The sequence below is a fragment of the Neoarius graeffei genome, chromosome 19 (genome assembly GCF_027579695.1).
Source record: "Neoarius graeffei isolate fNeoGra1 chromosome 19, fNeoGra1.pri, whole genome shotgun sequence".
Classification (NCBI taxonomy): domain Eukaryota; kingdom Metazoa; phylum Chordata; class Actinopteri; order Siluriformes; family Ariidae; genus Neoarius; species Neoarius graeffei.
The window spans coordinates 55833822-55847611 of NC_083587.1; the positions used below are offsets into that span (position 1 = coordinate 55833822).

At 40.5% G+C, this 13790-nt stretch overlaps 2 protein-coding genes across 5 annotated transcripts in view; both read right to left on the bottom strand.

Annotated features, from left to right (window-relative positions):
- Positions 1-449: 449 nt before the first annotated feature.
- Positions 450-13790, bottom strand: part of hmgn2 (high mobility group nucleosomal binding domain 2) — a 419610-nt gene continuing 406269 nt past the window's right edge. For 2 of the 4 annotated variants that reach the window (XM_060900340.1, XM_060900339.1), the window contains exons 2-6: positions 2057-2094; positions 1749-1778; positions 1551-1601; positions 1249-1314; positions 450-1006 (exon numbers count right to left, since the gene is read on the bottom strand). In XM_060900340.1, coding sequence (XP_060756323.1) covers positions 931-1006; positions 1249-1314; positions 1551-1601; positions 1749-1778; positions 2057-2088 — 255 coding nt within the window. In that variant the 5' untranslated portion in view covers positions 2089-2094 and the 3' untranslated portion in view covers positions 450-930. Of the gene's footprint in view, positions 1007-1248; positions 1315-1550; positions 1602-1748; positions 1779-2056; positions 2095-3295; positions 3437-13790 lie in introns of those variants that run through there. The other 2 variants (XM_060900342.1, XM_060900341.1) reach the window with 2 other exon arrangements.
- dhdds (dehydrodolichyl diphosphate synthase) overlaps positions 7219-13790 on the bottom strand; it is a 56721-nt gene continuing 50149 nt past the window's right edge. The window contains exons 8-9 of the mRNA XM_060900324.1: positions 13361-13468; positions 7219-9407 (exon numbers count right to left, since the gene is read on the bottom strand). Of these exons, the coding sequence (XP_060756307.1) occupies positions 9165-9407; positions 13361-13468 (351 nt within the window). The 3' untranslated portion in view covers positions 7219-9164. The remainder of the gene's footprint in view (positions 9408-13360; positions 13469-13790) is intronic.

The following is a 13790-nucleotide window of genomic DNA, read 5'->3' on the forward strand; positions in this document are numbered from 1 at the left end:
AATTACTGGAAACGTTTAGTTGCAGTTATTGCTGCACAAGGGGGTCACACCAGATACTAAAAGCTAAGGTTCACATACTTTTGCCACTCATAGATATGTAATATTGGATCATTTTCCTCGATAAATAAATGATCAAGTATAATATTTTTGTCTCATTTGTTTAACTGGGTTCTCTTTATCTACTTTTAGGACTTGTGTGAAAATCTAATGATGTTTTAGGTCATATTTATGCAGAAATATAGAAAATTCTAAAGGTTTCATAAACTTTCAAGCACCACTGTATATTGTTTTTCTTTATATAATTTTTCTTTAAAATTTTGTATATTTCTGCATAAATATGACCTAAAACATGGTCATATTTATGCAGAAATATAGAAAATTTTAAGCACCACTGTATAATGCGTATAACAATACTGACATCACATGAAAAGTAATGCAAAGTGTGCACATTTTTTCCGAAATCTTTATTTTATTCAAAACCATTTAGAACAAGTGATTTTAGGAGTCACCAATCATCTTTCCAATATTGGTGTATATAACTTACAATAAAAACAACATTTTTAAGAGTTTGGAGACTTCATATTCTGAATTTATTTATGGTTGACAACGGGTTCAAACTTTAGTGATCGTTTTTGTCTTCACCGTGTTAATAAGAACATAATGCGAGAATTAAAATACAGTATTTCTGTAAGCACACGAAAACAGTTTAAAACACACTATAGCTGCCTTATGAGAATGTTTGGTGTCTAAAATAGAATTAAAAGACCCAGAAAAACTGTCCAGGAGATTAAAACCAATTAAGCGAGGGCAAAATATTTTAGCAAGGGCATGGGCGGCTTCATTAAAAATGAACATGGAGGCAAACAACAAACTATAAACGATATTCTTAATATAAAACTTGGTAAAAAATAGTTATTTCAAACTGTACAGTCACCAAGTACACAGAAGGATTAAACAATTGCTTGGCTTTTCATTTGGCGTCTGCTGCGGCTTCGGCCTTTTGCGCCTGAAAGACAAAGAAAGAGTAAGGGATTATCACGGGCACGGTGGCAAACGTTTGCAGTGTTTATGTTCAGGCTGTACTGCTGAACAAAACCTACACACTGCTCAGAAAGTAAAGCTTCATTTGCATGTCAAATGATCACTAATGATGTCGCAATTTTTGCCATGTTGGGAGTGGCGATTAAAAATAAAGGCACCCTCTATCTATAGAACAAACACATAATTTGCAAGGCGTGTTTAAGTCACCTGCTCTGCCTTGGCGTCTCCATTCTCGGCAGGATTCGCGCCCTTCTTTCCTTTGGCTGCTTTCTGCTATTTCAGTTCAAATATATTACAAATGTAATTAATAACAATCAATCAATCTTCATCCGTAATGTAGAGGCTTGATGTGAAGTATAACAACCATGTAATACACTGTGTACCAGGTCATATGAGTGAGTATCTGTATTGCTTGAATTTTTTTTTTTATTTAAATTTGTTTAAATTCTCCCTCAACACTGTATTGTGAAGGTGCGACACAAATGATATCCATTATTATGAGGTCATACCTTGGGGGCAGCTTTCTTAGGCTTGGGGGCTGGCTTGGGAGGAGGTGGTTTCTATAAATAACGAGGAGCAACAAATGAACAAACTCAAATAGCAAGTAGAAGACTGAGTAAAAATTTCAAATTAATTATATTCGGGGGAAATAATAAAAAAAATAACGATGATTTAAAATAATAAATCAAACAAACGCAGTAACATACGGCAGAAATCCTTGCAGAGCGCCTGGTGGGCTGCAAAAGACAAAAGGAAGAACATTTTTGGTTATTGATTACTTTTTGTAATAATTACTCGGATTGCGCTTTTTTTTTTAAAAACTTTCCAGAGATATTTTTTTGGGGGGGGGATGAAAATGTGATACGATTAAAAATGCAGAAACGTCTATTCATATTCTTAGTAATTTGAGTCATATATATATATATATATGTATAAAATTTTGTAACAGAATATCCACACTTTTCCAAATCCTTACTTTGTGGAATAATAGATAAATATTTTACAAAACACAAACCTCTTCCTTGGCCTTGGAAGCCTTGTCTCCATCAAGCTATAAAATCAACATGAAAGAACAATTACAATTTGCATGCACACATTTCCAACCATAAACAAACAAACAAACTATAGAGAATAAAAAATGATTTTAAATTTCATCCAGCACTCTAAACAAACAGAAACAGCTTCATATTGTCTCAGCTATTCCGCCATTTTGTGTGTGTGTGGTTGTTTTTTTTTTTTTCCTCCTTTTTCCTCTCTGCTTTTCCCGCGCTTATTCAAATTCAAATCTGAGGGAGGGCGCGCGACGCTTCCTTTCAAACGAGCCTTGTGTGCGCGCGCCTATTAAAACTTAGCAGGCACATACATGCGCGCGCGCAAACGCACGCACACACACACAAAAGTCTTCCGCGTGACGTTTAAAATTTAAATCTGTACATTTATAACGGTCGTAATTTGGCGCGAATATTCTCCCCCATTCACATTCAGGATGATCATTCACACTCATTTAATTTTTTTTTTCTTCAAAATATGCACAAACAAATAAGGGATTATTGGCTTGTTTGTTTTATTTTCACCCTTCTGACAGGTGTTCAGTGTGGCATCTTTCATATTTTAAAAACGAATGGACATGACTTTTTTTTTGAAGTAAAGTTACACAAAAGACCTCATATTAAGCAGTTAGCATTAGCTAGCTTTTATATATATATATATATATATATATATATATATATATATATATATATAAATTGTTTTTTTTTTTAATCCAACTAGGGAAAACAAACACCTCATAACTTTAAATCTTAGCCAGACTGATTTAAACTAGCACTGTTTATTTATTACTGGTTAATTGTTCACGAGTTATTTTTATTCCTCTAATAAATCCTATCAGCTGAATAATCTGACAGTTGACGTTGCCTCATTTCTTGAACCTAAATACTACAAAAATATTATTCATACTTTTATTTTATTCACACCAACAATTTTGTTCATAATCTTTTTTTTTTTTTTTGTATTTTGTACGTGTGTGTGTGTGTGTGTGTGTGTGTGTGTTAGGGCACGTCTTAAAATTACTATTAAGAACAAAAAAAAAACCACATAATGAAGCTGTTTTCATTTTTCACCCCTCACACACACAATCCTGTGACAGCTTTGTGTTTAAAGGATTTTACAGCTAACAGCTAACATGGACTTCAACACGAACTTAGCTTAAAATATTATTCTTTAATTTAAATATGCATTTAATATAAGCTCTTACCTTTCTTTTAGGCATCCTGGTTTTTAATGGTAGGAGGAAAAAAAATCAGGAAAAAATCAGGTTTTTTGTCGAGATAAGGGTTCAGACGAGGGACACGGTGATGCTCACCTTACAGTGTGCTAAATACAATAACGGCTGTGTATGTTTATTTAGTTTTTTATATTGAAATATTAAGATAGGAAACCGGTTTAAACCAGATTTTACATTTCGAACTCAGCCATTGGCTGCGACTCGTGGTCACGTGACCTGGGCAGCGCTTAGGTTTTAAAGAGACATGCGCAAAGAAAATAAAGCAGGAAGGAAGGAAGGAGGGTTGAACCCCAGAAGGGGGGAGGGGGCTGTTTGTGACGCTTTGATACCCAAATAGAAATACACCATCAAGCCAAAAGTTTCCGGACACCTCATTCTCATACCTATACGTGCTTTTTGATGATCCAGTTCCAGATGTATTCCCTCTTTGCTCTTATCATGACATCCAGTCTTCAGTGAGAAGCCATTGCCTAAAGGGTACAGAAGCAGCTTTGGGACCAAAAGGTCACTAGTTTGATTCCCTGGCCCAGCAGGACTGGCTAAAGTCCAGGCGGGCCGGCTCTGTGGTCGGCGTGAAGCTGGACTCTCTGGTGACGGTGGCAGAGAAGAGGTCTATGAACAAACTATTGAACATCATGGACGATGCCAGTCACCCTCTGCACACCGTCATCAGCAACCAGAGGAGCCTGTTCAGTGACCGAATGCTCCTTCACAAGTGCAGGACGAACAGACTTAAAAACTCCTTTGTCCCTCACGCCATCAGACTCCTCTCAACTCCTCTCTGGGGGGGGAGGAGGGGTAACAGGAGGACAGAGGACGGGAAGGAGCAGTAGCCTAGCCTGACAAAAAGCAATACTGGACAATGTGCAATATAAAGTGCAATATCTCTCCTGCTGCCCCCCCCCCCCCCCCCCCATCTTATTCTTTTTATATTTGTACATGTAAATACTTAATTTAATTTATCTAGAAGTTTTTTCTCTATTTTCTATTCTATGTTTATCCTGTAATGATGCTGCTGGAATCTTAATTTCCCTGAGGGAACCCTCCTAAAGGGATCAATAAAGTTCTATCTAATCTATTCTAATCTAATCTAAAGTGCCCTTGAGCAAGGCGTCTAACCCTCAACTGCTCCCCAGGCTCCTCTGGGTATGTTGTACGTTGCTCTGGATAAGCGCGTCTGCTAAACGTAATGTAACAGGAAGGCTTTCGGTTAGATTTTGATGTGTGGATTTGAAGAAGCAGCAGCATCTTTATTTGTCACATGTACACTCAAGTACACAGTGAAATTTAACCTCTGCATTTCACCCATCTGAAGCAGTGAACACACACACACATACATAGAGCGGTGGGCAGCTATGCTACAGCACCCAGGGAGCAGTTGTGGGTTAGGTGCCCTTGCTCAAGGGCACTTCAGCCCAACCTCAGGCCATGGCTACCCTATGTTAATCTAACTGCATGTCTTTGAACTGTGGGGGAAACCGGAGCACCCAGAGGAAACCCATGCAGACACGGGGAGAATATGCAAACTCCACACAGAAAGGCCCCCGTCGGCCACTGGGCTCGAACCCAGAACCTTCTTGCGCTGAGGTGACAGTGCTAACCACTACACCACCGTGCTGCCAATCAGTGTCCATCTCCTAGGAAGACTTTCCGCTAGATTTTGGAGCATGGATCTGGGGATTTGGGATCCTTCAGCTACAAGAGCATTAGAGAGGTCAGGCACTGAGGAGGCCCGGGGGTTCAGTTGGCATTCCAGTTCATCCCAAAGGTGTTCAGTGGGGTTGAGATCAGAGCTCTGTCCAGGACAATCAAGTTCCGGGGGCAGCCATGGCTTGAAGGTTAGAGAAGCAGCATTGGGCCCAAAGGGTCACTGGTTCAATTCCTGGGACCAGCAGGAAAACCATGAGGGGAGTTGAGTGAATGTGCAGCACTTTCCCCTCCCTCTGTATCATGGCTGAAGTCCTTGAGCAAGGCACCTAATTCCCAAATGCTCCCTGGGTGCTGGAGCATAGCTGCCCACTTCTCTAGGTGTGTATGTGTGTGTTCACTGCTTCAGGTGGGTTAAATGCAGAGGAGGAATTTCACTGTGCTTGAGTGTACATGTGATAAATAAAGGCTTCTTCTTCTTCTACTCAAGCCCTCACAACATGTCTTCATGGAGCTCACAAGGGCATTGTAATGCTGGAACAGGTTTGGACCGTTTACAAGGGAAACTGTAATCCTACAGCATACAAAGACATCCTACAACTGGGTGCGTCCATCCTTGCGGCAACAATTTGGAGAAGAACTACATATGGAGACATCCATCCATCCATTATCTGTAGCCGCTTATCCTGTCCTACAGGGTCGCAGGCAAGCTGGAGCCTATTCCAGCTGACTATGGGCGAGAGGCAGGGTACACCCTGGACAAGTCACAGGTTATCACAGGGCTGACACAGAGACAAATAACCATTCTAAATTGATTCGTGGTCAATTTAGAGCCACCAATTAAACTAACCTGCATGTCTTTGGACTGTGGGGGAAACCGGAGCACCCAGAGGAAACCCACGCAAACACGGGGAGAACATGCAAACTCCACACAGAAAGGCCCTCGCCAGACGCTGGGCTCGAACCCAGAACCTTCTTGCTGTGAGGCGACAGTGCGAACCACTACACCACCGTGCCGCCCTGTCTTGCAGAGATTCCATAACCTTAAATATAACTATACATTGTATTTAACTATGTCTTTCTCATTAATAAACTAAATACATTTTAATATTTGGGACATTGCTGTGACATAAGAGGAATAAAACATTTCGGGAGATGCTCTTACTGGAAAATAATTCACTTCAATTATATTATTCAAAATCTTTCTGGTTCAAATCGAGTTGCATCATACTACTCAGATTATTTCCTTAGAATGGTATGCTCCCAAGTGTTTTATTCCTTGTTTGCTAAAATACAGATGGTACTTTAGTCACTATTCCCTTAGAACCATGAGCCAGTTGAGCAGTCTTTGTGACTGAAGCTCCTTCTATTCAACCACTTTTCCTCATCATTTTGATCCAAAGTTGAGGCCAACCATCACCAAAATAGCCCTACGCTGATGGGAATGTTCTTCTAGAATGACTCCGCCTCCATCCACAGGGACCGTCAATGGTTTGATAAGGATGAAAATGACACAAATCGTATGCTATGACCTAATGGAGTACCGTACACCATCATCATGAAAACACCATCTTGGGAAAATTTATTTTGGAAGAATGGTTTTCATCTTTGGGTGGCACGGTGGTGTAGCGGTTAGCACTGTCGCCTCACAGCAAGGTGGTCCTGGGTTCAAGCCCAGTGGCTGATGACGGTCTTTCTGTATGGAGCTTGCATGTTCTCCCCGTGTCTACATGGGTTTCCTCCAGGTGCTCCAGTTTCCCCCACAGTCCAAAGACATGCAGGTTAGGCTGATTGGTGGCTCTAAATTGACCGTAGGTGTGAATGTGAATGGTTGTTTGTCTGTATGTGTTAGCCCTGCGATGACCTGGCGACTTGTCCACGGTGTACCCCGCCTCTCGCCCACAGTCAGCTGGGATAGGCTCCAGTTTGCCTGCGACCCTGTACAGCGGCTACAGATAATTTCATCTTTCCAGTGCAGCTCCAGAGAATCAACACCAAGGCACACTGAAGTGACTGTTGAGGCTCGTGGCTGCCTTAAACCTCAGTCGCTTATCTGTATATGTGAAAGTCAACATCTCAGTAGAATCCTAATAGTTCAACCCTGATGCAAATGTGAAGACAGGTGTGTTCACGAGGATGCAAAACATTCCTCTCCTTTCCTGTCACAACCCTGCTTACATTCCTTGGCAAAAGACCATTTAAAGATTTTTCAGAACTGAGTGAAGGAAATCACAAATGGCATCAAATTTCATTTTTTAAAATCTTTTATTTCGTAAGACATTTATTTTAAATACACTTATGGTCACAGTAATCTCAAGCAGTCCAGAGTCTCCAGCCCTTTCAGGAAGTGGCATCACTAGTTTGCTTAGAAAATCACTAAGCAAAGGTTCCACTAATGGTGTCACCGTGGTATCCTGTGAACCTGGTCAATACCTGTGTCTCAAATCACCGAAAGTAAATATACACTCACTGGCCACTTTAATAGGAACTTGTTTGAGATTCTAAGATTCCTGTTCTTGGTTGCAGGACTGGAACCCAATGTGGTCTTCTGCTGTTGCATGCTGAGATGCTTTTCTGCTCACCATGGTTGTAAAGAGTTGCTACATCCTTCCTGGCAGTTTGAACCAATCTGGCCATTTTCCTCTGACCTCTCTTATCAACAAGACGTTTGTTTCCACACACAGAACTGTCGCCCACTCGCTCAGTGTTTTTTGTTTTTCACACCATTCTGTCTGTATAAACTCGAGAGACTGCTGTGTGTGGAAAATCTCAGGAGATCAGCAGTTTCTGAAATACTCAAACCAAAAATACTCGTCTGGTTCAAACCAACACCCAGTGAAAGAAAGTCGCACTTTGAGATGACAAATTTTTCCCATTCTGATGTTTGAACATTGTGAACGTTAATTGGCGCTTTTGATTTGGATCTGCATTGTGCTGCTGTCAAGGGATTGGCTGATTAGAGAACTGCATAAAACAATAAAAGGTGGATGGGTGTTCCGAGTAAAGTGGGCGGCGAGTGTATTATATTGTAACCTAGGTCATAGACCATACTTTTAAAGTGGGCTCATGAAATTTGCATTACATTCAAATATTCAATCTAACTAGGTACCTTAACCAACAAAAGTGTTTCTAGACCTGTAATAATGATGTTATTTCAACTGTACAACCTGTGATTTTATTTTTTGCAATATTGCTATGCACTAGTTCTCCATCACATGGCGGCTATTAACCAGGGATGGCGAAATTGAACACATACTTCCTCTGTCATGTGAAACCACTACACCTTTTCGAAATGCTGCATCACAGGGCAGGGGAACAACCTCAGTTGTTAAAAGTGCAATCTACCCTCTTCTACATACATGAGCTCACAGAGACTCATGATTGGCTAGTGTTACTTTGACTGACAGCTGAGAGATAGCATGTCATCCCTCCCAACCATGGCCAATTAATCTCTCTTGGACTCCCGACCACGCTCGCTTCTTCGACGGCAACTCGAGGGTTTTAAAAGGCTCGTCAAGCTTTGTTTCTTCTTTCAGAAATTAGTAGTTTTGAGACAAACAAAATCTGCACCATATTCAAAGAACCGACCATGGTGGCCATCTTGTTATCTGCTCCAAGGCCTTCTGCGGTACATGACGGGATAGCTTAGTGCAAAAGAAGATTGCTCCACATTATCATGAGCCACTTTTTTTAAAACCTGAACTCCGTTTTGTTCATATAGGAACAAACTGGATGGTTACGATAATTAAAAATAATCAGGAATATAATAGTACGTTCTAGTATATGATTTGACACACAGTTGACCTTTTAGGGCTAGACATCTGGTAATTCAAACACCTCAACGACATTGAAACAGGACACTGGTTTCAAGTATCTAAATGTTGACAACCATCTCCGAGACGACTATAAATACCTCACTTCCCCATAAAACGGGGTAAGCCATCCTCATCAGTGAAATTATATACGAATTTGGAAATATAAAAATCTTTTCATGCTCATGGCTTTAGAACCACATTCACAGGCAGCCATGTTGTATCCAGCACCACAGCCCTACACAGTGCTTCTCTGATCTGATCTAATACAACCGATTAAACTCATCAAGGGGTTCGGGACGAACCGGCAAACCGAATCCGACATGTCGGAAGCAGTTAAAGCGCTCTAGGACTGGATCATTAATACATAAAACAGAAGCTTAAGCTACAGCAGGTGGGCTGTTCATGTGCTCGAAGAAAGTGTCTCTTTTTTGCTGAAGGGCACTGAGGAAGCGGTTGACCCGTTCCTCTCGGCTGGCGATGTAGCTCAGCAGTGCTGCGTGACGGGAACGGGCGTCCAGGGGTTTACCATTTCCACCCTGCTGAAGAAGTTCGGCGACACACGAGCGATCAGACTCCAGCTGCTGCGCCGCTTCAGCCTCTCTGTGCAGCTCCCGTGCTTTCTAGAAAATAATGATAAAAATCATATGTACATTTTGTGGCCACTTTGGGTTGAGTGAATAAGCTCATTCGAAATCTTTCAAAAATACCACGTCTTGCAAAAGTATTCATCCCCCTTGGTGTTTGTCCTGTTTTGTCACATTACAAACTGGAATTAAAATGGATTTTTTTGTGGAGGGGGGGTTAGCACAATTTAATTAACACAACATGCCTACCACTTTAAAAGGTGCAAATTGTTTTATTATGACAAACAGTAAGATGGGGAAGAAAAAAAAAAAAAAACAGAAATCAGGAGTGTGCATAGGTATTCACTCCCCCCAAAGTCAATATTTTGTAGAGCCACGATTTGCTACAATTACAGCTGCAAGTCTCTTGGGGTATGTCTCTATTAGCTTAGCACATCTAGCCCCTTGGATTTTTTTTCCCATTCCTCAAGGCAAAACTGCTCCAAGTCTTTCAAGTTAGATCGGCTGTGTTGGTATACAGCAATCTTCAAGTTATGCCACAGATTCTCAATTGGACTGAGGTCTGGGCTTTGACTAGGCCATTCCAAGACATTTAAATGTTTTCCTTTAAACCACTCCAGTGTAGCTTTAGCAGTATGTTCAGGGTCATTGTCCTGCTGGAACGTGAACCTTTGTTCCAGTCTCAAGGCTATGGCCAACTCAAACAGGTTTTCCTCCAGAACTGCCCTGTATTTAGTGCCATCCATCTTTCCTGTCCCTGCAGATGAAAAACATCCCCACAGCATGATGCTGCCACCACCATGCTTCATTGTTGGGATGGGGTTCTCAGGGTGGTGGGTTTGCACCACACATGGCATTTCCCATGATGGCCAAAAAGATCGATTTTAGTCTCATTTGACCAGAGAATCTTTTTCCATGTGTTTGAGGAGTCTGCCACATGCTGTTGGGCAAACTCCAAACATGTTTTTTTTTCTTTAAGCAAGGGCTTTTTTTCTGGCCACTCTTCCATAAAGCCCCACTCTGTGGAGTGTACGGCTTAAAGTGGTCCTATGGACAGATACTCCCATCTCTACTGTGGATCTTTGCAGCTCCTTCAGTGTCATCGTTGGTGTCTTTGTTGCGTCTCTGATTAATGCCCTCCTTGCCCGGTCTGTGAGTTTTGGTGGGCGGGGCCTTCTCTTGTCAGGTTTGTAGTGGTGCCATATTCTTTCCATTTTGCTGTAATGGATTTAATGGTGCTCTGTGGGATATTCAAAGTTTGGGATATTTTTTATAACCCAACCCTGATCTAAACTTCTCCACAACTTTGTCTCGGACCTGTTTGGAGGCTCCTTGGTTTTCATGTTGCTTGCTTAGTAGTGTTGCAGAGTCAGGGTCCTTCCAGAACAGGCTGATTTATACAGACATCATGTGACAGATCATGTGACACTTTGATTGCACACAGGTGGCTCTTAATCAACTAATTATGTGACTTATGAAGTGAATCGGTTGGAGCAGCTCTTATTTAGGGCTTTCATACGAAAGGGGGTGAATACCTATGCACGCTCCAGATTTCTCTTTTTTCATCTTAATTATTGTTTGGGTCACAATAAAACAACAATTTGCACCTTTAAAGTGGTAGGCATGCTGTGCGAATCAAATGGTGCTAACCCTACAAAAATTCATTTTAATTCCAGGATGTAATGCGACAAAACAGGACAAACACAAAGGGGGATGAATACTTTTGCAAGACACTGTATACGCCCGCATTTTTTCAAATTTACTTCATGGGACAGCCGTACACCACACAATTTCAAATAGCTAACATAAACCAGATTTTGAAACCTAAATTCCATATGGAAACAGGATCCATTTGCATAATTTCCAGCTGTGTGGTAAAACTCCACCCTCAGATTTTGGGAGGAGGAGCCTCGGAAATGGAACGATATCAAATTGTGCAAAGAAATATTATTCTTGTGGTTCAAATATAGCTTGCTCAGATATGTAATGTTACAGATTTCATGTACGCTATGAGATTTGATTTATGTTTATAAATTACAGAAAATCAGTCAAGATCGGTCAGGGCACGACATGAAGAGAAACAAGTGAAACAGATGTGCCAAGATTGCTAACAAGAAAACATCTTAGCAGGCAAAAAAAAATTTTACCACAAAAAAAAAAAAAAAAAAGAGCATTGGTGGGTGAGACGACCCAGGACAACAGCCTGAACAACAAATAGCTGCTTGTATGAAAGTAACTACTACGAGATGCAAATGCAAGACTTTCGGTTTCAGTGAACCGGCTTTAAACGTAGGGTGAACTTTATTTGCACTTGGTCAGACTGCACTTTTCAGGTATTTCTTGGTTTCCCATAGCAAGGGGTCAAAAATTATAAATGACATTTAAATTGTTGCACTTCATTAACGCCAACCAACCGACCGACCAACCAACCAACCGACCGACCAACCAACCGACTTGTCCCTATTTAACGATCCTTTACACTACCGTTCAAAAGTTTAGGGTCACCCAGACAATTTTGTGTTTTCCATGAAAAGTCACACTTTTATTTACCACAATAAGTTGTAAAACGAATAGAAAATATAGTCAAGACATTTTTCTGGCCATTCTGAGCATTTAATCGACCCCACAAATGTGATGCTCCAGAAACTCAATCTGCTCAAAGGAAGGTCAGTTTTATAGCTTCTCTAAAGAGCTAAAGAGCAATTCCAGCGTTATGGACGTGACACTTGAACTCAAAATGGCAACAAATGACCCAGTGCATGTTTTATTGTCTCCCAGTATTTAAACAGGTGTTGCATATTTTAAGGCTGTACCATACTGGAGAAGTGATAGAACAAGAACAATTCCCATAGTACATCTAGGGCATGCCAGAAAACGCCAATAAAAGATCCGTTATGGATGTGACAGAAAAAGTATCACTTTTCTTGGGTGACTGTACATTTTTATCAAACTCTGTGAAATTGTAAACCTAATGTCGAAATGGAGATATCCATTTGATAGAGGGGTCCAAGGTGAATATTAAAAAATCTTTGTTTAAAATATTTGTATTTCATGCAGAGTTTCAGAAGGAAAAGTCAGCGTTATGGATGTGACGAAATTCCGTTATGGATGTGACGCGTCTGAAATAGACATGGCATATGTTTAGAAAATCAGCAATTTAACCACCATAACCCTTTGAAAAACTCTCTAAATATCAGCTAAAACTATCAAAGTTCTTAAATAATATTTAGGATGGCTATTGTTTTGCTGTTTTGTGGGTTTTAGCATACATTTCTGTGGCTTGTGGCAATAATATAGAATTGTACATGATCAAAGTTGATTTTAGCTTGGGTTTTACATTATAAGAAAGAAAGACTGACAGTGACATATTAGGTTGGTTACAAATTGGTTCAACTTATTCACATCTGTAAAATACAGGCCTAGGTGATATCTCTGGGAGTGGTTTTGATGTATTACATGTTGCTTTATTTTTGCATGGTGAGGTTGACATTTACATGGAATTGCCCTAAACTGTTTTCAGCTGTGCTAACATGATTGTACAAGGGTTTTCTAATCATCCATTAGCCTTCTGAGGCAATGAGCAAACACATTGTACCATTAGAACACTGGAGTGAGAGTTGCTGGAAATGGGCCTCTATACACCTATGGAGATATTGCACCAAAAACCAGACATTTGCAGCTAGAATAGTCATTTACCACATTAGCAATGTATAGAGTGGATTTCTGATTAGTTTAAAGTGATCTTCATTGAAAAGAACAGTGCTTTTCTTTCAAAAATAAGGACATTTCAAAGTGACCCCAAACTTTTGAACGGTAGTGTATGTTTCTTTTCTTAAACACCGTCATTAATTGTGTCTTCATATTAGGCTTTCAGCTTTTTACGTTTTGTAAAAGTAAAAAAAAAAACCAAAGGCTTGTTTACAATAATGCACTGCACTTTTCAAATCCTTCCTGAGTTTCTTGCCCAATGGTTCAGGATATCGTCTTACCTGGATAGAACGATAGTTCAGCTGGTACTGTAAAACTGCCTCGCAGAGGTTCCAAAAAGAGTATTCTGGCCACAGGACAGACTGGAACACGATGCAAGAGTGGGATGTCTGTGGTGGAAGTGGAGAAGGAAAAAAGAAAAAGAAAGTTAATGCAAGGGTGTAACTTCTTCCTTCAACATAATTAGCGTCAGCTCTTTGAATGACACACTGGAGACCCATAGATGCGTGCCAGCAACATCAGTCTGACTGAAGCGTCACAGAACTGATAGTGGATAAAATTACTTGTTGAGCAACTAAATCTCTCCATCACAGCACTGTAGAATAATGGATTCTGAATGGTCAGGAGAGAAGTTGTACGTAACAGCAGCTCTGACAGTGTTCTGGCTGCAAGGTTTATATCCGCGTGCTTGTTTTATTTTAAATATACGGA